Source organism: Thermobia domestica, chromosome 15, assembly GCF_964235325.1.
Source record: "Thermobia domestica chromosome 15, izTheDome1.hap1.1, whole genome shotgun sequence".
Taxonomy (NCBI): domain Eukaryota; kingdom Metazoa; phylum Arthropoda; class Insecta; order Zygentoma; family Lepismatidae; genus Thermobia; species Thermobia domestica.
Genome location: NC_137468.1, coordinates 102,609,125 through 102,635,022, shown reverse-complemented (window position 1 = coordinate 102,635,022; position 25,898 = coordinate 102,609,125). Strand labels below are relative to the sequence as shown.

Here is a 25,898-nt window from a genome sequence, read left to right as displayed (position 1 = left end):
ATAAGGACCACTGATGTTTTTCTGTCGTTGCATCGTGCTGATACACATTGCTTAGTGTTCAGCCTCTCAGATAAAAGCGAATTTTTCAGGGAATATTAGCAATTCTTGAAATGACAAGGGAAGTGGGAAATATAAAAATGTTACCATGAAAAAAAAATGACTTTTTGCGAAGTATGAAAACGAACATCGACTGAAAACTTGCAAATTGGAAAAACATGAACTGCACGTTAAATTTGAAACCGGAAATATATAAATGGCTATATCTTTAAAACTTTTGTGGGGGAATTCTACAACTTTGGTGAAGGGAATTTTCCCCTCCTAAGATGCCTGGATAAAACACTGTCTAAACGGAAGCTCGGCAAACTAATATATATATATTAAAGGTTGGAGTTGGTCCCTGTTAGAGGGCAAGAGATAACAGCAATAAAAGAGGGAATGTGGAGATAAATCAAGGACGTTCTCCCTACTTTCCCAGCTCATCAATACCTGCGCTGATTCAAATAAGCAAAGGGAAAGTAAACATTTATCTGAACTTATTTGAGCTAATAATACTTCATTACAGGTCAAGTTGTTCGCAGCACAAAAGTCTCTAGATTTGTAAGTAAGTCGCCGAATTGTCATTTAAAAATCACTAAAAAAAAAAAAAAGTTTCTAATCGGAGAAATTATTCTTTGTCGCTACACTAGAAGCCGAATCCCCTGTATTTAGCTATTTTCCCGCAGATTGACCACACTGCCGATTTCGTAACAATTCAGCAGCAATTATAAAAATATACAGCAATTATAAAAAATAAAGCAATGTGGTCATATAATAGATATGAGGTGTCAAGAATACTATGGAAACAAGTAGCAGTACCGGCACTAACATATGCAAATGAAGTAATAACTTTAACGGAGAAAACCAGGAGTATTTTACAACAAGCACAAAATCAAATAGGAAGGTTTGCCCTAGGAGCAAATAAATTTAGTGCAAATGTAACAATAACAGGAGAGATAGGATGGAGTGATTTTGAAAAAAGAGAAGGTATGAGTAAAGTAAAATATCTTGGAAGATTAAAATTTATGGAAGTAACAAGATTAATAAAAGTAGTGCATGAGGACACTAAACATATGAGAAAAGGGGAGAACACAAAATGGTTTAGGAGAGTTAAGAAATTAGAAAGAAAGTATGATCAAACTACCCGCTGGCACAGAGAGGAAAATTATAAAAATTGGGGGAAACAATCACAGAAAAAACAATTAAAGAGAGAGCGCAGGAAAAGTGGTATGAAGAAGTTGTCAAGAAGAGCAGTTTGAAAGGAATATACACATATAAAAAGCGTTATGAGAAATTAAATTATATGAACAATGATTTACGAAGCATTTTACTTTACAAAGCCAGGTCAGGGAGGCTTGAAACAGGGGTAAGATTGAAAAAAATTAAAGAAGTGAACGAAAAATGTCAATTATGTTTTAAAGAAGATGAAACATTAGAACATTTATTGTTAAAATGTGAAGAAACCCTAAAAATCAGGGAAAAATGGAAATGGATCGATGAAATGAAAAAGGAAGGAAATTTGGTTACATTAGCTTGGAGGCTAGGTTTTAATGTAAATGGAAGGGAACTAAGTGAGAAAGAAATAGAAAAAACAAAGAACTTCTTGAATTTTGGTGGAAAAAGAAAATGGAAAACGTTAAATGAAGAAAGAGCAGTACTTACTTTCACTTTTTTTCTTTTTTTCAGGAACCAAACTTCCGAAGAAGGAAGGAAAATACCTTGAACTTGAACCTGAATTCAATATAACGCAACGCAAAATTTGCGTTTTAGTTTGCGATAATCAGTGCAGCGGTTATATTTTATTTTAGCTCGTTTTCTTTACGCTTTGCAATTTTCGCGATATTAGTATGGAATGAAGCGTTCTTTAAAAATTGCGGGAAATTACAAAGAAAAATAACTTTTTTTTTCTTCTCCAGATAAAATATAATGACGTTTCAGCATCATTGGTCACATGTTCACAACAACCACCTGCAAGGCTTTATGGTCGTTCTGCTGCAGGACAGCGGGAACAAACAGCTGACGACGGGCGGGGAGGTGTTTGGAGTAGCAAAATTTCCTCGTCTATCATCTACTGTACGCATAGAACATTAATGGGTAATTGCAAACACATTAGAAGAACTGTGTGACGAAGGAATGAAGTTCAGATTGTAATATTTTGTCCATTTTTCCTCTGGAGGTTACAAACGGTGACATGAATGTGATATTTATTTATATATTATTTTTGTTTTATTCAGTGTTTGATGTAAACATTTTAAATTCATTTGCACAGGAAGTACGAGATGATGATCTCAGCGATCTCGTTTTAGTTAATGTGGTGAGTGTATTCCTTATTTTATGTGTTAGAAAGTAATGAACTTTTGCTTTCCCTTGGTTTGAAAATTTAAAACGAATTTTGCAGTTTCTATTATACTAACAGAAGTTTCGAAATTTACGTTCAGCCTTAATAAGGGGTTCACTCGAGCAGACGGTTCTACCAAATAGAAAATTTATATTTAAAATACATCAAACATTTTTCGTGAAGGAATGACAGTGTAAGTATAAGTAATTACTGTCAGTGCACGGCATATTGAAATAAAGAAGGCATACGTTTAGAGTTGCCCCTCCAGTTTCAAACCTACAAAAAAGCAATAAAAAGATTAAAACTTGCAGTTTTACTATACGGATCCAGTAATAGTAGGAGGAGGAACGGATTAGGAGCCCCGCAAGGGTTCGTTGGGTTCTGTTCTCGACATAAAATGGGCTGCTGAATCATCAAACCTTCCGCGTCTTGCAAATAGTACTCACTTCTACATATCCTTTTTCGTATTAAACATAGCTTTACTGCCAAACTTACACACCTAAACATATAATAACTCCAAATTATCATTCTCTTACCTCACTTCTCCTGTAAATTTTCCTAATTTTTATAAATAACGGAGGGGCAACTTTAAACAACCGGAGATGAATTTTGAGTGATAGTGGAAGTAATGTATGTGTAAGTGTGCTCTTCCACTCTCCTCGTTTATGCATATACTCTCCGTCGCTGACGCGCCTGCTCCGTACGAACGAACGCTCCGTCTGCTCGAGTAATGCCCATTTTATTATCTATCGCCTATTTGTTACTATAATATGTCGACACAAAAAGTACAAGAAATGTAATCTGATGCAGAGGTAAAAGAGTAGCCATAAATGCAATAATTAAAAAAAAAAAAAAACTGCCGCACTATCCTATTTTATGGGAGATAGTTACATTGTGCCTTAGTGTTTGTGGCTAATCTTCTACGAATAACCGTGGGAATAGACCCATATGAACGTGTTTTCAACATCCTATTAATTTACTATTTATTTGTTATTATTTTAATATAGATTTATTGTGCGAATCCATAGATAAATCGATTGCATATGTTCTTTTTCAGTAAAGATTTTTTATATTTCGTATGTTAATCGTTTTTGGGGTGTGGACTTGCATTCTTCTGTTCAGATTCACTTTAGGATGTCTTTAGTGTTCGTCTACGATAAGAGCTCTTATCCAAAAGATACTAACTAACTTTTGCTTGGTGGCCACTAAAAAGCACGAAAGCTGTCTAACCGAGTCAGGGCAGGAGCGCAGCAAGGGGACCGCAAATGGCTGTTAGGGCCTAAGTCCGTAGGGAACAGGCGCGTTAGCGAAGGTGGGTATAGATGTAAAGGAGGCTAGCGCTAAACACTGCATATGGTATAAACTTGCCTTGCTTGTCCAATTATGAATTTAGACGTTACTTACCATATTATAGGTAATATTCCTATATCTCTTCATTGCATGCATATTTGTGTTCCAAGGTAACGACACATTACTAGCGTACATTTCTGAATAAAGTGGATTCCTTAACTGCAGGGTTCTAGAACAGAGGTTCAGATCCATTGGCATCCAATAAAGAAAGTGATCAACCTGGTTGTTAACCCACCTTCACTCGCTATCGCTCGCTCGGCATTATTATATGAATTGAATATTGAGGTTTGGTAAAGAAAAGAACCAGTCTGGCTACTAACCGACTTTCACCTAGTGTGCGGAGGAGTATTCTGTAACCTTCCTCCCATAATTCTCGGCCACTTCTATAGTTGCGCGTTATGGGTCAGCATATTGACTTCAGACACTTCACTGCATATTGCAGTTACTAGCTTCCTTATGGGCGAATCCGTGCCTAAGAGGTTCCACTTTCATTGATGTATTTTTTTACATAGATACGCATCTCACAGGTAAGAACATGACATACGTGTTTAGATTATTTACACACTAGTCTATTAAAATATTATTACAAGTTTGTTCTGTAAATTTTACAAATCTCTGGATCTATACACTGAATCTACACCTTATAGTAGAGTTGTTTCTTTTTTTCATTTCCATCGTTCACAGTAGCTGTTTATCACTAATATTTATTATTTTAATGTTTTTTTTTTTTCTCTCTCTCTCTTCAGTAGATATGTATCTATCTGTATCATATTACTGCTCAAATCTAGTGCGTTCCAGCTGTTGAGAGTTGCAAACTACTTACTCTTTGAAAATAAGGAAAACAATGAATCCTTACCTTGTCATGTTTCCAACCAGCACTATAAACAGCACCCTACCACAGTGTTACGTAAATAACCTTTTAGAGGGGGGATCGGGAGTGGTGCCCCTATCAAATACATGTCTGTGGGACGTTAGAAATCACGAAATGCATACGAAATTATTTTTCATGTATTATTTTGTCACACGCGGCTATGTTCATGAACTATGAACTTGTTTTAGCAGGAAATGCACTCTTATTGCCTTGGAAAGTGTTTCTTACGGAAGTAGTTGCATTAGTGGTGCAGATTGTCTTTAGGAGAGGTGAGTATAACTGCAGTATATGCACATGTGACATAAAAACTGCAGTGCATAAAACAAGAATTAACTTTAAAAAGCATACCAGCTGTTAGGTAGACAATAAAAAGCACGAATGCTGTCTAACCGATTTTCGGCTAGTGTGAATAGTAACTTCTTGAACTCCTACGCTAAATCTATTGTACAGAATATCTATCGGTCACAAAAGTCCTGAGATCGGAAAACTGTCATGAAAGTATTTTTTTTTTTTCATCATATATCTTAACAAATATAAGTACAGACTGAAAAATTTTTTTCTATAAAACATCAAAATTCATCACAAAAATTCTCTATGGTCGGCTTTATACGCTACCAAATCGCAAGCAATGCGCGCTTCGATCGTATGCATCAAAACTCTGCCTAATTCCCACCCAAATTCGCTCATGAGAGTGTTACGAAATCTTATGGTTTGGTAAAGAAAAGGTCACGAAATTTCATTTTGGAATTCGTAGACACGCTGTTGTAGATCCCTCCGTTTAAGAATTATCCCGTAAGAGAGTAATGTCACTGCTTGGAAACTTGTTGAAAAAGCAATTCCGAAATACCAGAAATGTGACGATTATCCGTTAAAACTGAATAGTTAGTAAGGTGCCTGCGAATAATGACACTGCTTAAAACTAGAACAAACCGTTGATATGTTTACACACTGCACCACAACGTCGTCTTGGGATAATAGTCATAACCTACAAATATTGACAGTTTGTGGCCATGGTTAACCTGTACGTGAAAATTTCAATATATATGTATTCAAACGACTTTTTCTCATATGGGATACTTCTTGGATTAGAGGGTTTACAGTGGATTTAGTATAGGGGTTCAAGAATTTACTGATGAAAGTAGCAGAGACTACTAAAATCGTTTAGTTAAGATTTTTTTTGTGTACAGATGCAAGGTCAGTACTACTTTTATGTACAAATAATCCTATAGCGACTTAGCAAATACTGACTAAAATAATTTTTTCTCTTTCTTTCTTTCTTTCTGAAACTTTAAGACTGCTTTTCAGTACTGTAATGTTTTCCCCACTTTTCTCTTCCCTATTTGATGAATCACTTTGCGAAAACACTTATAATGTTATTTTCCTTAAGTGTGTGTATGCTTCCGCCAAGTGAACTTTGTGGTGGACAAAACCGTATGCGTGAGTTTCCTCCCACTTTCTTCATTTCACTCATTTCTCATAATCACCGTCTCCTTTAGCCTAACTGCCATAACTGTGGGACATAAAACTCCAAAATTTCATTTTATTTTTGTTTTTCACTATTTTCTGCTAATTTATTTTCCATTATCGCTTTGCATTTCTCTCTTCCAACTATGTATACGAGGGTCGTCCAGAAAATGTATAAAATTTATTAAAAATTTTGTAATGTGTATTCTTCTTTATTAAAAGAAGAAAAAGAAAGAGGAAAGATTGTTCGGATGACTATTCTGAAGAGCTCTAGCGATTTTATTCGTTATTCATAAATAATTATTTCGTTATCAAGTTTATAATTAGTAATGTAATGTATTTCTCTCAAGAAACCTAGAAAGTTTACTGGTTCGTGTGTGTGTCCCGACTGCATTTTCAGAAATGGCTCTTACAACAGTTTGTTCGTGTTTTTATAAATTCAAACATTTCATTATTAATACTGCAATGTGGTATAAAATCTAATCTTTCGGAAGACCCCATAAATGATGCTTTACTGATTATGTGAGTTTTGTTTTCGAAAACATCCTATAATACGTACATTTTTTTCTTTTTATTATAAATACGTTGGTGAAAAGTAATGCCTGTTTTCAAATAACACGCTAAATATTTGAAATACCCAGGTAAGTTTTAACACATAAAATTCTGAATTTTGTCTCTTGGTTCATCGCCTGATTTGTCCAACTTTTGTTATTAATGCATTTTTCTCATCTTTTCTTTCAATCCTGAAACACATACTGAATAAAAAGTTCGGGCTACCACACTAAACTTGCTCATTCCAGTTTCTTAACCTAACTCATGTTATGCTGTAGTTATTAATGAGACATTTTCTGGTAAAATACCTCAATAAACATCTAAAACTAAAATTATCACTTGTAGATTTTTCCATGTGTTATGTCATAGTTAGGATTATTAGTGAATGTATTTGTTTATAAAATAGCAACAAAATTAGTTATATTTATACAACTCCCCTCCCCCCCCCCCCAAGTAAACTAACTGTTAGGTCGTTAATTATTTAAACAGACGAAGGTATTCACTTTTATACTCTTAATAATAATCACCAATGATGCCTAAACAACTTCGAAACTACTTCAACCATTTACTGTATCTGTATATCACTGGTTACTTAACGTATACAAATCCAAGCATTAAGATTCAGAAGTAATTAGACTTGAGCAACTAACATCGAAAACTATACAATCAACTCAGCCACTTTTGGCTCACATCAAATCTACTCATAATCTCAACCATTTATAGCTCGTAACACACCTAATTAACATTTCAGACATTAACCAAATACACGTATCAACAATCACCTAGTTACGCTCTTCATTTTTTAAACCGTCGTTCTGAACTTCTTTTATTTACACAATCTATCTCCTAACTTTTAATACTTTTCACTCCCAACACTGACTCTTATGAATATTATGATGGAAGTGATTTATACAACATTATACGAATATTAATGAAATATGAACAACATCGCCTGAGTCGTTTTGAGAATGTAGTCTGAAATAAATTTCCACCCAAGAGTTAACTACCCCTCGTAGATTTTTTCAATTCAAATGAGTTATGTCATATTATCAGGTTATTAATGAAATATCATCAAAATCGCCGGAGTCGCAATTGAGAAAATCGCACAAAAAAAACTCACCGCAAAAATAAACTACTTACTTCTCGTACATTTCTTTCAGGACAAATGAGCTATGCTATATTATCAGATTATTAATGGAATATTTATTTATTTATGAACAAAATTGCGTGAGTCATTTTTGAGAAAATCGTTCGGAAAATCTCATCCTAGGAGTAAACTACCAATCATACATTTTTCAGAACAAGTAAGTTAAGACATTTTGTCAGGTTATTTATGATATGTGAAGAATATTGCCTGAGTCTTTCTTAAAAAGTCGTCGGATAAAGGCAAAGGCGAAACTAGCCCTCGCACTTTTTTAGAACAAATGAGTTATGCCATATTATAAGGTAATGAAGCATATATTTGTGAAATATGAACAAAATCGCTGGTTTCGTTTTTCAGAAAATTGTCCTTTAAACATCTCGCTCCAAGAGTAAACTATCTTTTCCCGGTTTTCCCAGTGAAATTACTTATATCACGCCATGGGGTTGTCGTTTTCGAGAAAATTGCATTTTTGTATTATTTTTTTATTTTCACCTTTCAGTATTATTTTAGAGGTAGAAAAAAACGAAAAAAAAAAAACTGAGGAATTGCGTAAAAACCTCGAAGTTAAAACTTTTATCTCGATACGTTGAACGGTATGACCTCTAGGCGAGTGTACATCAGGACGAACAGATGTTGAAAAATCAGTTTTCGATATGTATGGGACATGAAAGGTGTAAATCCGTTGAAATCTCCTGTTGTCGCTCAGTTTTCAAGGTAGTTTGGAGTTTTGGGACTGAGTTGTCTTACTTGCCTCCCAGAAGCCTCTTAAAGGTTTTCGAGCAAAACAAAATCAGAGGGGACTAGTGAGGCATGATTATCCATTCGAATTCGGCAACTTTTAGGTTTTATAAGGTGGACAATGTGAGTTTAGGCATTATCCCGTAATTTGATGACCTGTCTGTAATAATTACTTTTCTTTTTTTTTTTATTTACAATTATTGCTCTTTTTACCACTCTGTTCAGTTCGTCTAATGCCTTACGACAACTTTAATTATTAATTGTAACATATTTCTTTAAGTAATCAATGAGAGCCCATCCTATTTCGCAAAACTCGGTCATAATTTTTTTGCACCTGATCTGGAAAGCCAAGTTTCTTCGTTATCGAGGATGATTTGTAACTCCATTCCATAGGCTGTTGTTATGAACAAGGATTGTGGAAATATACGTACGTCTCTTCTGTAATAGCACCATTAAAGAAGCCCTCTTTGAAATTCATTAGTTCATCCAAATGATCCTAATAAATTGTTTTTCTTTAAGCTTTCATATCCTTTGTAAGGAACGTTGAAAACTATTTCGTGCATATCTTTGTGTAATTTAGTACATTTATCATGCTAATTACACTGGCTTCGAAACAGTGTGAGGCTTCTACAACGGTATGTGCGGAGATACCCATACCATTTCAAATCAGTTCATCCAACGTGCATAAATTTGGATCCGTTACCACTGATTGAGGTCTTCCGCCTTTGTAGTATCGAAATCAATTACGGATACCAATACAGTCATCCTTGTCCACATCTTTTAACTTCATGTGAATTATCACAGCACTCTGCTTGTCAACTGGGCATTACTACCTAATTGCTGCAAAGAAATCAAAATAAATGTCGGTATGTATGGCTAAGGTACTATACTACATATAAGAAAAATGCATTTGAAACTATAGAAAAATGTATCAAACATGGTCCAACAGGCAGGACTTATTGGACAGAATTTGTGTTTCAGTAAACTTTGTGTGATTTGTGACTGAATATAAAATGGAGTCGGGAAAGTTTAGTGCGATAGTTTGTACCCCAATAATATTATATATGTTGCATAAGTTTGCTCCCAATTGGGATGAGAGCGCATTTGCTAACATAGAATCTTCATCAACTACGTCGTCTTAGTCTACCCAAAGGTCTTTTCCCAGAGCCTTTCCAAAGAAGTCTTTATTCATCTTGGTTATGTTTACTATTCTAACAAGTATCCCACGCGTCTTAGATGGTTCTATTTGTTAGAACTGTGCTTGCTGATGAGTCACGAGTGTAGGGTTACGTATTATTTAGCTTTGTCTGTTTGTCTGTATAATCTCATTTTTGTAAAATTTATTTTACGTCATTTGTCACGTCTATAAATTGTAGATTTGCCGCCGCCTTCTACATTATATTAAATACGTCCTTTATATACGAAAACCACAATTTGTGTTCATCTCATGGTGGTAGCGACTGATTTTCACATCCATGAAGTAAAAAAGGCAAAAAATATATGGTTTTATTTGTTTCTTTAATTGATTTTTTTAAAAGAAACTTACTTCGATATTAGTCACAAAGGAAAAGGTTCTATAGGAAGTAGTTGCACATATTTTCCATCATCACCCAACTTTTTATTTCCTCCTTATAATTTCCTTCTGACTTGTTACAAATACATCCAGATATTTATTCCTCTTCTTTACATTGTTATTGATTACAATATTTCCGTTGTTCCACAACTCAGTTCCGAGGTGTTTCCATATAAATATTTTGTACTATCAATGTTAATCTGAGGTCGAGTTCTTGCCACACCACCATTAAGATATATGCTATTTTTCACTCTCTTACAGCATCCAAAAAAGTCTTATAAATTTTGGATAAAGGGCATGTACACCGCACTAAACTCCCTTGGTTCGATTTTCAAATTTGTGTTATTATTATTATTATTATTATTATTATTATACTATGAAATGAAATCTTTGAGTTTAACATCCCACGATTATGCCTGTTAGACTAAGGTAGACATGATTAAAGCAAGTGAGTGATGATAGAAGAATTGGTGGAATGAGAAAGTGGGAGGAAATGGAAGTACCCCGAGAAAACCACGAGCACGATGTTCTGCACAAACTTACTTGGCCGGAGATCGGACCAAGGACCCCATGCATCAGAGGTAAGTGCTCTACCACTAAACCACCGTGCCCTCTATTATTAGTAGGGCCAATCCATTTGAAGTGATCCAGAGGTGGTTGGTTGCTCGACCATTTTTGAAAATTATGAAACTTACATAGTTGTTTTCTTCATGTTTTCAGGCTTTAAAACTGTGTTTACAATATGTCTATCTGAAGCAGTTTGCCAGTGGCGGCCATATTTGTTTTGTGGCGCGCACCTACTTTTACGATTGTAAGGGTTAACAAAAACGTTCATTACGAAAACAGTACTTGGTCTAGAAGGATAAAACGAAAATCATTTGGTTTGTAATGGATTGAAGTAAAAACTAGGCCTATAGGTATTTACTTATATTTCTCTTTTCTATGAGAAACTTTTTTTTTTTAGTTTTACGTCCAACGGTTATGCCGCTTAGGCTAAAGGAGACGGTGATGAGAGATGAATGAAATGGTAGAATGAAGGAAGTGGGAGGAAACGGGAGAACCCCGAGAAAACCCACGCACACGGTGTTTGTCCACCACAAAGTTCACTTGGCAGGAGCAGGGTTTGAACCCGGGACCCAAAGCACCAGAGGTGAACGCTCTACCACTGAGCCACCGCGGCCCCTCTATGAGAAACAGAAGTAAAAGTAAACATCAATATCGGTGAAATTTCACTTTTTGTAATCTTTTGTAAGTAGGAAAGAGCGGTATACACAGTTTGATTTTGTTTGTGATATGAAAAGAGGTGTCAATAGTTTTACCAGAAAAAATATTGATTGTGATATACTTACCCTTATGTTTTTATGGTTGTGTTAAAATCACGTTTTTTGTCGAAAAACCCGAAGTTTGGGTTCAAATAACTCTGATGGGGCTAGCGATAAAAATCTCAAATTAGCACAGGATGTAGTGCTGTTGTATATGTTTATGGCAAATAAAAAACTTTCTTGTGTATTTTACTACTACAAAAGTTATAGCCTTTAAGATAAATTGACCCATTATTATTATTATTATTATTATTATTATTATTATTATTATTATTATTATTATTATTATTATTACTGTCCTCCAATTTTTTAAAAAGTAAAAATGGCTACCAAATAGTAGGGTTGTTAATAAAAAAAATATATGAAATATAAACAGATCAGGAAAAAAATACGTCATTTTGTAGGGTTGCTAGTGAAATATTTAGCTGTGAAATATGAACAAAATTGCATTTAGCATTTTTGAGCAACCTTCCGAGAAAGCTCACTACCTATAAACTAGCCCTAGAGGTTTTTTCCATGAAGGACGAATGGTGCCATACGATTGGGTTTTTCATGATTTATGAGTATTTATATATGAAATTTAAGAAATCGTTAGAGTCGTTTTCGAGAAAATATCAGTATTCGATTTTCACTCTCGTATTTTTTGATCTAGAGGGAGATAAGAAAAAAAAACTTGTTGAATCTCGCAGATATCTTTAACTTGGTCTTGATACATTAAACGTGGCCAATAGGCTTCTGTCCTATGGACCGGCATACGAAATACAATTTTCGGCATAAGTGTCGTGAAACTGTAAATCCGTTCAAATTACGAATTTGGTATTTTTATGCGATCAAAGGATTGTTTCCTTCCTATAGTTGCGCTAAATTAAATTGGAATATCGACCTTGTACTTTATAACACAGTGAAATATTTTTAAAAAAAATATATTAACACAATATAAAACATTTTTAGAGTCTGTGATAGTCGCTGTGTAATTTGAAGACACACCATTAACAACTTTTCTTTTTCATAGTTTTTCCTACTTAAAGCAAGGAAAATTTAATTCGTTGAAAATTCTGAGGAATTATTTTCTTGAATGTAAACTAACTTTTCTTCGAGTAATATAGCTCCTTAGGTCAAACTTGGGATCTCTGACTGTGGGGTGATAATAGTGCCTCGTTTGCTGACAAGAGAATAAGAAATAATGGTGTTTTTTTAAAAAAGTTCTTTTTTTTCTTCTCTTCATATGTAAACAACGTAGTGTTATCATACACGTGTAGAGTTCAGAAGGAACAGGATTAAGATTATTGTTATCACTGTTGTGTTAGTTGACCGAGGAAAGAAATTTGTCAAGAGGGCATTGTAAAAATTCAAGGTATCATTGGAATGACTTCAGAACCTTGGACTTCACTCTTCAAACGGAACTCTTTTTTTTTTTTTTTTTTTAATATCGTGTGACTTCTCGCTTCTTTTATTCTTTATACTAGTTGAAAGAGGAACTTTGTTTGGATTGTGTAATCTTTTGTGACAAATTTCAGATCTTTATCATTTTGTTTTGAAGTTGGATTTTTTTTTTTTTTTTTTTTTGATCAAACTGTTAGTAGGGCATACTGTAACTCATGGGCCACCAGGCAAACTACTGAAATGCATCTTAAAAGTCACTGCTGTTAGTGACTAGAAATACAAAAACATGCTTGAATTTGAGCATATGGAGTAGTTAAAAAAAAAAAACATATTGCTGGCTATTAAATTGACCACGAAGGAGTCATCAGATCGACCCAACATTTGCTGAATATGAAGTATTTAACCACAGTTAGCGGGGCAGCATATTACTCAAAGTTTGCGTCAGATACATTTTCTAGTAATAGTAACCGACGAAAGGGGAGTTTTATCCTGTCTTGCTTAATTTTTGGGGAAATCTAAAGTTCTAGTGGAAAACCATGCTCATCACCTAATGCTACACCTATATCTTCAATAATTGGGAGATAAAATGCTGGGTAGAAGGACAGATAGCCGTAGTTATGCACTAGAAGTACTTGCATGATGGTTCAAATATGCTAAATGCAACATCCATATTAGCTCCGTCGTTGATCGTGAGACAATTCTACCATAGCAGTGTTGCATTTTATTCTTGCTCAAAACTGATGTCCGTATTGTACGAAATGCAACTACAGTGATGCGAATATGAAACAGTTGCTCGCGGGACAGGACGTTTGGGTGCGAGGTACATAGTAAAAATCACAATTTACGACATATAGAGTAAGCTAGGCACTGAAAACTAAGCGCGAATCAAGATATATACATTTCCTACACTTCTATCTTTATCTCACCTCATTTATCTATATATTTTCTATCTCTATCTTATTTATTCATCTAAATTAAATTGTTTCTGCGTTTGTGGTATTTGTTGCCTAACCTCGTCATGGATTGACTTTTTGCTTTTTCACGATTCTTGTACTTCAACATGTTGGTCTAATTTTTGTATTATGTAAGGAAGCTAGGAAATGAAGGAATCAGACGAACTGTTAGTAATGTTGTTAATGTTAATTATAACATATTGATTTAATTTTTGTATTTTTTAAAAGAAGTTAATAATTGCATACTTATGAATATTAAAATTCGTTTTCTTTCGTACGTTTGCCAAACTCTTCCTTAAGTCCAATAAAGAACTACCAATAAAAGATTTCCGCGCACTCGAGTTGAGGGAAAGATGTTAATACATGTCGTCTAAGACATTGAGTTTAGGAACAGCAGTATGCCGTATTTCTGGTAACTTTTTTTTTTTTTTTTCATCCCATGGTAAGCATTTAATCTGCATTAAAGGAAGTGGCGAAAGAAAAAAAAAAAAAAAGAACAATTTCAAAGTGAAAAATAATAGTTAAGTGTACATATATTGATCATTTAACCACTAAAAATGTGTTTGACATTCATACTGATTGATAACTACAGTAGTAGGCCTGCTCTAAGTTCTTTTATGGAATAGGCTCACTATGTATATAATGTAGTCAGTCATATCTAGTCTGGTCTACTTACCTTTGGCTTGAAAAGTTATCAAATAAAAAGCACACTTAACTTCGGTTGAAACTTAAATTTACAAAATTTAACTGTTAATTAAGCTTTTAGAATTTTGAAATTCTATTATTTCTAGTATGTAAAACAAAATCCAGTGTAATTCAAGGACTTCCACTACAGTAGACCAGGGTTGAAAAAAATATTATATATATATATATATTGAAAAAGAACAAAACACATGTTTAAAACGTGAAAAAGGTATTTAAAATGTTTTAAACATGTTTTAAAACGTACACGAAAAAATACATGTTTTAAACATTTTGAACAGTTTAAAACATGATTTTAAACATATTTCAAAATCGTGTAATAACGTATTTATTAAGACTTTTGCTCTTGCAATCGATTTTTCATTTATTTTATTCTCGTTAAGACTACACTGTGTTGGGTACAGAATATTTCAGTATAGATCAGTAATTCTCAACTTATTTCATATCACGACCCCATTTTATTACACCCTCTTGCTAGTATCTCTCATAAGTATTTTCTTGGTTATAATAAGCTTTTAAGGTAGATTTTAAAATCTACGTACTATAGAGATTTCCACAATCTATCAATATACATGGCAAAACAAAAGTCCTCACCATTCTTGTATGTTGAGAACGAGTTGAGGGAGAATGATGAAACTTGAAGTGGTCTGACACATCAGATGGTGCTATCAAGCATCATGGCGAACATCTTTGCTTAGTATTCGAAGTTTCAAATGCAAATGGTGCCATGTTACATGTTTTAAGGTTAGAATTTTACCAGAAATGAGGTTGTGCGGTTATTTTAGTCCTAAAGCAAGTCATTTCGAGTTACCGCTTCTGAAAGTTTTGTGGTTATGCCTTTAAGGGCTATGCTATCGTTTCGTGGAGGCGGGTGAGATTGTTGCAAAATTTGGTAATTATTTCAGAACACTGATGCTAGTAAAATTATTTTAAATTAATACGTTTTCGAAAAGTAATGTTTGAAGCACACTTCATGTTGTGCTAACTTTAGAATATTTTTAAGCCTATGTAATTGGTTGATTTTGTCAATAATTTATTGAAGAAAGGTAATATTTGGGGCGTTCAGAGCACAATAGATCCAAATCCATTTTCTATAAAGTTCAGTTTTGCTCAGCAAATGAATTTATTTCAAAACGTAATACTTTGCAGTCAAGAGTCCAAAACAAATGTAACTAAAACCACGCGAAAGGGCGTGGGATTGTTTCATATGACAGCCGTTAGACAGGGACGTTAGTGGAACAGGAGGGCAACTGCCCCCATCCCCACCCTGAATTTCAGATTTTGGGGGCAGTAAGTCTGTTTTAGAAATCTTTTAATAAGAAAAGTTCAGCAGAACAAGTTTGAGGTCCTTACACCGAATAAATACGGAGCACATACAGGTGATTAAAATTGGAAAGTTGCTTAGACCCAATTTGCAGAATTTTAAGCAGGCCGAAAACTCGAAAGTAGAGCCACCTTTGTAATGCTCGGCCCAAAAAATATACAGGAGAGCAATATAGGATCCCGTGTGAGAGCACGAAAACACTGAACAATCAATTGTTAGAGGCAGGTCTAACATTCATGCGTGTCTCTGGCATCTTCATCCTTGATAAATGTTCATCGCCGAGAATGTGTAGTGGTTTCAGGAGAGACTGCAATAGTGAGGTAGGTTGTGGGCAGCGGTAATCAGTGATGAGAACAAACACCGTGTGCGTAGGTTTCCCGTTTCCTCCCACTTTCTTCATTCCACCACTTCATTCATTACTCATCATCACCGTCTCCTTTAGCCTAACCTGTATAAACCTGGGACGTAAAACTCTAAGATTTCATTTCATTTCAGTGATGAGAATAATTTCTGTCTCTTGCACATTGTCGGCCGTGTATATGTCTCAAGACGTAGATGAACGAAAACATCCACCATATGTTTACACTTGTCGTAGAGAACCCACAACCACCATGTTGGTATGGTTGGGGAGGGGGGGGGGGATAAGCTACATATCCCGCTCACATCTGATGTTCATTTAGGGGATTTTACTAGTGCGTCATACATTCGCCACGTTGTCAATCCTGTTGTCTGAATTTGCACTTTGCGGGATCCTACCGTCCAACAGAGTAATGCACGTCCTCATATCGCCATTACAACTCATCGTGCTCTATTGGGTATGCGCCTACCTTCACTTGCGAGGTGTCTGGAGCTAAGTCGTATCGAGCATTTATGAGAAGGACATGATGTAACGGCCTCTAACTGCCAGCCGAACTCCGACAACTATCTCCTAGCTACTTAAAAACTTACAGCTATATCACAATGAATGTGTTATAGACCCTTGAACGTATATTCTTTTTCCTATGTAAAATCCTCTTAGAACTAAAACTTAAGGGTCTAGTGAACAGAAAAAAGAACAACCGTCTCGCCCACACATGTCTCCTGCTCGTCACTGTTACCTTATGGGGAAGAAAAGAAAGAAACATTCCTTTCAGTTATTTTTAACTCTGGAGCAACCAGTGAACCAGGCAACAACTTGTTCGACCAATTGAGGTTGTCCCAAAGAGATGGCAGAAAAAGGTGATTTAATGTAAATATTCTCAATTATTATGTGAACAGTGAAAATCAATAGTGAAATTTCCCTTTTTGAAATTGTTAAGAGATCATGTTCTATGGCAGAAGAATTCGCGCCCAACGTGGGACATCTTCTAGTTGGGCGCGAATTCTTAACACTTGTGCCTCAGTAATTGATGAAGAAATATTCCCCGCCGTGCCTTTATACAAGGTAGCCACGAAATCTCGTTATCCCTGAAATCACTAATCATACGTAAAAATAACTACACGGAAAGAACTGAATGACATGAATATGTCTGCATTTGTAAAGAGTTAACGAGAAAACGTACATTAACATTTATAAAGGGGTAACAGGAAAACTTACATTAGCATTTATCAAGGGGTAGTGGGACTTTGTGGCCATCCTGTAAATATAGGTAATCAAAATGTAACCCACCAAATAGGCCTTGGAAACCTACAAAAGTAATCAATGTAATGATGCAAGTAAAGTAAAGTAAATCATACTAAAGCGCAGAGGCAAAACATTGAAAGCAACATTATTTAAAATGCATCATAATAAATGTGGCAGTGCTTCGATAACTTAACACAGCAGAACAGTGACGTTTCGATTCTCGTGTTTGTACAGACTTGTTCAAAAATTCTTGGCCACCCACCTTACTTTAGAAGACCATGTTCTGGCAACCGTAGGTAGAAAGATCGAATACTTTGGCTGTAAATATATATTTCAAGTAGGCAAATAAAATCCACATTTGTTTCATTTAAATCGAACTTAGGTAAGAGTGCAAGATTTTCCAAAGAAATATGGGTGACCCAGTTCCTTCATCAAGACTGTACCTATGTACAACATACATGGAGAAATCAAATTTAAAAGGAAATAAATAATAAAACACTGTGAATTATTATAAGTTATTTCTTGCAACTGTGTAGTTATACCAGGATATATAATAATGTATGTTATCTGTGAAATTCGGTTTAGTTATCTGTGATATGTTTGTATCACGGTAAATTTATAACATGTTATTACTTTACCGTTAATCAGAGGCTAGGTAAATATATAAAATATATATTTATTATTGCTTGGCATTAGTAATTCGTTATTTTGCAACATTACAGTTATGCTTATCAGAACACGAATATCTCCGCCTCATTTTTCTTCCACCAAACTCTTTAGGAGGTCTAACACCTGAATCTTTACTCAGAAAGAATCACTTTGTCTTCGAGAAATATTAACCTGTTCATACAGCGAGTGTTGGATGTCATACCGGCTAGCTGCTTATGTGGTCGCTCGAAGTGCTTGTATACAGTATTTAATAATAATAATAAAATAATGTGCTTTTCATCAGTTTTTGCATAGGAGTCATCTAGAGCGACAAAATTTTATACACCAGATCTAATCGTGTATGAAGCTGTTTTTCGATTTTCGTCTCGAGGGATTGGCGAGGGGTTAAAATTTATGGGTTCTGTCTATTTCTAAGATTGTCTTGTCTATATGCAATCGTATCTGTTAATGTGGGGTTTACGTAACAGTATAGGATAAATACCCAGACAATTGAATGGTTGTGGGGACATTCCTTTAAGTACCTTCTTCCTTTCTTTTTATCCATGTTCTGAATTAAGACCGGGCAACAACAAATGCTTACAGCTTGTGTACTTAAAGGTAAGTATTATTGTCTGAGCATCCACCCTACGGTGCCATATTGAAATCAGTTTCATTATCTTTATATGCGTGAACTTTGGATGGCCTTAAATCCACAAATTCGTGCTCACTATTCTCCAAAGGGTTCCACAATTGTAAACTTATAGCATCTCTGTTTAAGTTACTGATATTAGTCCAACAGAGATGATAATTAGAAAGAAAGCCTGCTTTGTAAGATTACTTTGAAAATGATAATGGCATTAATGGAAATGACAAAATCATTTGAACTGTCTCCCTTTATTTGTAGATATATCGACATGGAGACAGAACACCTGTTGATCCGTATCCTAACGATCCCTATGGGAAAGAAAATTTATGGCCTGTTGGATGGGGGCAGTTGACAAACGTAAGTATTGAGATTAAATTTTATATATATATATTAGTGTTGTTTTGGATTTTGGTTTTGTGTGGCAGTTTGTAAGTTATGTATTACATTTTCGGGAGTGTAGAAAAATATTATTATATAATTTACTGTTTTATGTGGATAGAAAGTAATAAAAAATAAAATATTTTTTGTATATTACAACAATAATGATAATGTAAAGCAATGTAAAGAAGAAGTAATGCCAGTTGTATTTTTTAAAAAGTGCTTACTTTGTCCTATAGATTGCTTGTTTAAGCTGGTAGCTATATTTGAATGCGTCCATACAGAGTTTTCTGTTAATTTCTGAATTCGTAACGCATTTATAAAATGGGGAGAATGGATTTATGCAGTCTACGCAGTGAATCTTCATTTTTACGATAAACAATATATATATATATATATATATATATCACACAAATGTTCATTTAATCAAATGCTAATTAGACTAGTTCATGTTTCCACTTTTCCAAAAGTTCTGAACCAACCACTAGTTTCCCTTCTCCATTTTTAATGGAAGGTAAGGAAAATTAGCAAAAAGAATATTTTTGGACCTATGCTATGTAACAACTAGATACATCTTTTATGAACTCCTTACTAAAGCTTCAAACAGCTATGAAACAATAGAAGGGCAGAAAAGGGGATATTTCTAAAGCCCCGTGTTTTTCTAGTGAGCTTGTTTCCGAGACGTAAAAAGAGGTTTTGTATTTCGAAATCTCAAGATGCTTTATTTCCAGATGTAATATCATGTCAAAGTATAAAAGATATTTTCATCATCAATTCTATAACCAGTCTCCAGTAATATGGTGGATAGTTCGAAGTGAATTGGTTTGTATTATTGAAAACCTAAAATACACCTTATCTCTGAAAGTTGACTAGTATTTATGACATCGAAAGAGAACTGTTCTGTCCTGAAGAAAGGACAATGATCTACTTTTTATTATTATTATTATTGCAAAAGCAGCTCACTTCGCTTATAAATTATGATCTTAAGTGTGTCTCATTTTATTTTCCCAAACCGTGAAGCGATATTGTTTTTATGAAAACACTTCAAGATCAAAAAGTTTCGAGACCAGCTCTGTTGAGAAGAAACTACTTTATTAACCTAAGTGTACAGACTGTTATATTGAAACTAATCCCCTTGTGCAACAATACACCATTCCCAAAGTTCTAACTCTTCAAGGTCAAACCTATCGTTGATAAAATAAGAGAATTTTGCTAAAATTGAAAGTGAGGAATACAATTCAGTTGATCAATCGCCCATACCATTCAAAGGACACAGGTCATTAAAAAAGTACATAAAAAAATTACACGGACGAAGAATCAAAGTGTTCGCTAGAGCGAAAGCAAGTGACATTATCAACGATTTTGAATTTGATCGTGGTAAAGGTACTTTACAAAATACTGACAGGAATCTTAGTATCAGTGGAGACATAGTGCTAAAGTTATGTGAAGGCGTGTCAAAGCACCGAAACTATAAAATATTTATTGACAATTAGTATACGTCATATGAGCTGATTTACACTCTAAATCGTATGGGAATATTGGCTGTGGGAACTGTAAGAATTTCCAGGCTTCCAGATGCAGAGTTGAAAAGAATGGACCATTATTCGGAAGACTATAGAAATGAAGTTCTAAGAAATATAATTACACTCAAGTGGTACAATAAAAAGTCTGTTCATCTAGCGTCTTCTTACATGGGGAGAAGTCCATCAGATACTGTGAAACGATGATCAGTAGCACAAGCCAACATTGACAGAATTCCTTTAGTAACATTGACAGAATTCCTTTCCTTTCTGTTATTTTCTCTTTGTTGTACTTAATACAAAACTGCGAACTATTTACGAAAATTATTAATTTCTTTGCATATATCATCTTTATACTTTTTTTAAACTAATATAGTACCTGAAATTAATTAACAGTTAATAGGTTAAAAGAACTTGTTATATGGCGTATTTAGAAATTAAAAGTTAATAGCAGCTAAAATAAATCCATTAAATAAAATAAAGTTTTCTTCTCGTCCTAGGATATAATGAATAGATGGAAGTTTCGTTTGGAGGCACCACTGCAAGTTCATGGAATATTTATAATCTATATTATAAAATTGAAAGTGACTATGTTTGTGACTCTTAATGTCCGCCACACAGATCTCGATCAAATTTTCAACGTAGATGCAGTTCTGACTTGGGAGTGCTTTTAGCTATTTACTTTGACGGTACAATTGAGGGGCGGGGGGCAGGAGGGGGCCGTAGAAAAATAAATAAAACTTAATAACTCTTGAACCACCCGACCAATCTTGATCAAATTTTCAATGTAGATGAGGTTCGGACTGGGATGATTTTTGTCATTTCACTTTGCCGGAGCAACGTAGGGAAGGGGTTGGAAGGGGAGCTATACAAAAATCAATAAATATAAAAATGAAAGTGACTATGTTCGTAAATTAATTACTTTTGAACCACCCGATCGATCTCAATCAAATTTTCAACATATATGAAGTTCAAACCTGGGAAGGTTCTTATCATTTCAATTTGACAGTAGATCTTGGGGGGGGGGGGGGAATATATGAAAATAAATAAAACTTAATAACTCTTGAACCCCCGACCGATCTCGATCAAATTTTCAACATAGATGACGTTCGAGCTTGGGATAATTTTTATCATTTAACTTTGACGGTGCAACGTAGTGGAGGGGGATATATCTATATATATATATTAAAAAAATAAAAATTAAAGTGACTGTGACTTCACTCTTGAACCACCTGACCGATCTCGATCAAATTTTCAACATAGATTAGGTTCGGGCCTGGGATAATATTTATCTATTCACTTTGGCGATAGAACTTAGGGGAGGATGTAGGAGGGGAAGATATATAAAAATAAATAAAACTTAATAACTCTTGAACCACCGGACTAATCTCTATCAAATTTTCAACCTAGATGAAGTTCGAACATGAGATGATTTTTGTCATATCACGTTGACGATGTAACTTAAAAGAGGAGAAAGACATTTACAAATGATCGAAAATGACGGATATTAGTGCCGAATCTATAGTTTTTGAGGTCGCTGAGATGAACAGTGATACTTCTGATGCCATTTAAATCCAAATTCAGCCCCGTAAAAATTGTGGGAGGAATATATATATATATATATATATATATATATATATATATAAATCAAAATGACCAATGTCAGTCAGTGTCGAATTCGTACTTTTCGGAGTCGCTGAGATGAAAAATGACACTTCCGATGCCATGGCCCACAACATGGGGAGGAGAGGGAATATATAAAAATCATCGAAATTTAATAATAGTAAAAAGTGACTGACTAACGAAGCATATTACTATATATATATATATATATTTTTTTCTTAATTTAACCCAGCGAAGCGGTAATTGATGCTAGTTTAAATTAAATTGAAAATAGTCAGTGCTATGGACATTGATAAAATTGGCTGCGCAGAAATGGTTTTCCTTTCCATTTAGTATTTTTTTATTATTATTATTTTCTTTCTTTATATACTGCCATCATTTTAGTTTTGATCTTAAATCTTGAGTATAATTTTTTTTTAATCCTTTGCGATCGATTAATGTAGAATAAGTGGTAACATGAATGTTAATGCATTTTTTTAAATGATTTCCCAGAGCCCCATATATTTTATATTCTGGTGTCAAGAAAACACCGTTATACAGAAAGTGGAGTGTTATACAAAAGTGGCTTACGAAAGTGCGAATGAATATATACATGTACTGTGGGTCATAAACTGTTTTCTTACAAATATAACATTGAAATAATGATACAGTAACATCATACACACCAAGAAACATCTTGCTTCATGCGAAAATATCAATTCTGTGAAACAATAGCTGTCAGCGTTCGTCAGTAGTTGAAAGTTAAATAATTCTACATTAAGAAATTTAGACCCTGGAGTGTGTTTTTTTATTTCATGAAAAATGTTTCTTCATTATTGCGCACTGTAAAAGCCATCTTTGGTAGTAAAACTTATTTTTACACAAGCAATAAAGGCTCAAATTAATAAATGATACCATTGTATATAAATACTTTTTTTTTTTTTTTCAAATATATTGTAATTCTTTCGAAGCAATCATATTATTTAAATCATGAGGGACGTGCTAGAAGGTATGATAAAAAACGGAGAAAGAGGTGACGAATCAGTCTACAGCAGATGAACGGTACAAAAATCATATGTGAAGATGAAGATGTTAGCTGAAGATCGTGGTGCATGGAACTTTCTCGGTTGGAGCAACTGATTTGCCAATAATAGCAGAATACCTTTGATAATGATTTAAGGATTATCGCCGCAGAAACAAACTTCTGAGTGAATTTTGTTTTATGTAAAGCCAAGATGTGATAATGACTATAACCTGTCCTACGTAACACTTATGTATACGTGACTCTCTCCCTATTCTCAGTAAACCGTTTTTTTTTTTTTCTTCTCCTCCTCAAAGATTTCTCAGCTAAAACTCCATATATTCTTTCCATAGGAGTATGGCGGCGATATTAGCTGCCAGTCTAGAACCTCTATTAATGAAGTGCCACGTAAAATAATTTGGAATTAGCCTATTATAAGTAGCCATATCGAATGAGATCTGTTAAGCACATATTATAAAGTAATTGGCAACTGTAGCGATCCTCAGGAAACGGGACAACAAGAGACAAGAGTTTCTCCTCTCGGCTAGTAAAAATGATATCTCGAAAATATATCCCTATATCGTCTCATCTTGAATTTCCAAGCGAGATGAAAATAGTATAAATTGAAATATATAATAAAAATTTAAATTGTGGGGAATTTGCAACATTCTGGTAAACATACAGCAAATCTCACAAGTTATGGCAGAAGCAACTGACAGCCGGACAAGGTGGACGGTGAACGAATATTTGACTAGGTAATATTTTACTCTCTTTGAGCTGCCCAACTTTGTGGTTAATATTTTTATTATTATTATTATTATTATTATTATTATTATTATTATTATTATTATTATTATTATTATTATTATTATTATTATTATTATTTGAAATTTTGATTTTTGGTCGCGGATTACCTTAATTCTCATCTCATCTCATCTCCTGCGCATCCCTACAAGGTGCCAATGATTTTGTTTGACATAGTTATTTATAAATACAATTCACGCAGCACTAAAAATAATATAGATTCTGAACTGAGGTGTCTATTATCGTCGCGTTATTCGTATGGAAACAAGATGTTGAGGCAACTTTGAGAAAAAGATCCGTGGTTCACAAGGAGATAGGTAGAGAGTAACGTATAGGTAGATAAATATGATAAGACTGATTACAATTATTCTAAAGGCGTTGTCTTTATTTACAATAAAATTCTTTCAGAAACTTTTGTTTCTAAGGTAATGATTCTTCGAAATCTTTAAATCACACGATTAATTTCAAGTAATTACAATATATTTGAAGAAAAAATCCGCATTTAATATAAAATGCTCCTATTAATACGCAAGGACATTATTTATTAATTTGAAACTGTTAAGGCGTGTGTAAACATACGTTACATTTCCAGTCGAAGGCTTTTACAATTGCTGAAATTGCACATCGGTGAAGACACGGAGTTGTGAAGCAATGAGAAGCGCATTCAAGGGTGAGGACTTCTTTGTATCTTCTTGTCTATATTTTACCTTCTGGCAAAGAGTTAACACTTGTTTTGTCCAAAGCATACTTTTCGCATGAAGCAAGTTGTTCTTTGGTGTGTATGACGACATTGTAACGCTATTTCAGTGTCCTTTTCTGACCTGTTCGAAGCTTTTCTATCAGCCATTTTTTTTTTCTTTTTCGTATTTCATAATTTCACATGTAAAAGAATTTCTGGAATGGATTCGAATAATCAATCTTTGGTTTTATCGATTGCATTTTCTCGCACTTAACCACTGGGCTATTTCTTTCACTTTAAGTGATTGCTAAATTGCTGGTTTATATGAGAAGATAGTTACAGTTACTATTCACGTTTAAAATGTATATGAATTGCTTTATAAATCTGTGAAGCAGTGTTTAGGTACGAATACTGTAATGCTGCAGCTAATATTTATAATAATTTTATTATAGGAAAAGACCTGATAAGATTTGATAATATGTTCCGTACGTATGTCTGAATCGACAAAGCTTTGCTCTTTAAATTATGTTCCAAGGTTCAGTGCTAGGTAGTATCATTTTCCCCTCTTCGAAATTCCCTTGTAACAGTGTTGATAGTGGAAGAAAGTTAGCTCATTTTTAAGTCTTTTCCATCAATTTAATTATTTAACGCTATTATTGAACAAAAATATTAAAAATAAATATGTCAGTACTACAGTAGTGTTGTTAAGACCTGGGAAAAAAACTCGTAAATTTCGGGTAAAAAACAGTTTTTTACCGTTTTTTTCCCAAGCTTGGAAAAAAAACCGGAAAATTTGGGGAAAATTGAAATTTTCGAATATTTTACTACATTATGCTTTTAAAATGAAGACTATTTTATATTTTCTAGTTTACAATTAAGATCATTGAGTATTTGTTTCTTGTATTAGAATAGGGAAAATTTGTGGCAACAAATATATGTGCACCATTCCTTTAAAGTTACCACAGTGATAGAATGGAGTTATGGCTACAAAAGATATTAAAATATAATCCTAGTTAGATTAATTAATATAGACGCATTTAAATTATCTTAAGCAATCTTATGAAGTTCCCGCTTTATGGCAGGGAAGTGTTAAAAGATTTTATGGAGTTATGTATTTTTCTTGTGTTGTGTAAAATTTCCGGAAATTTTGAACTCATTAGAAAAAATCTTTTGTTCTGACATACTGGCAAAAAACGAAAAATATAATTTAAAAACTATTTCTTCGCCTGATGCTAATCTTGTTTGCT

The 25,898-nt window shown here is 34.1% G+C and overlaps 1 protein-coding gene across 1 annotated transcript in view; it reads left to right on the top strand.

Moving 5' to 3' along the window:
- The first annotated feature begins 2,002 nt into the window (after positions 1-2,002).
- The window catches only part of LOC145671172 (prostatic acid phosphatase-like), a 55,898-nt gene continuing 32,002 nt past the window's right edge, over positions 2,003-25,898 (top strand). The window contains exons 1-2 of the mRNA XM_081740014.1: positions 2,003-2,350; positions 18,906-19,004. Of these exons, the coding sequence (XP_081596140.1) occupies positions 2,228-2,350; positions 18,906-19,004 (222 nt within the window). The 5' untranslated portion in view covers positions 2,003-2,227. The remainder of the gene's footprint in view (positions 2,351-18,905; positions 19,005-25,898) is intronic.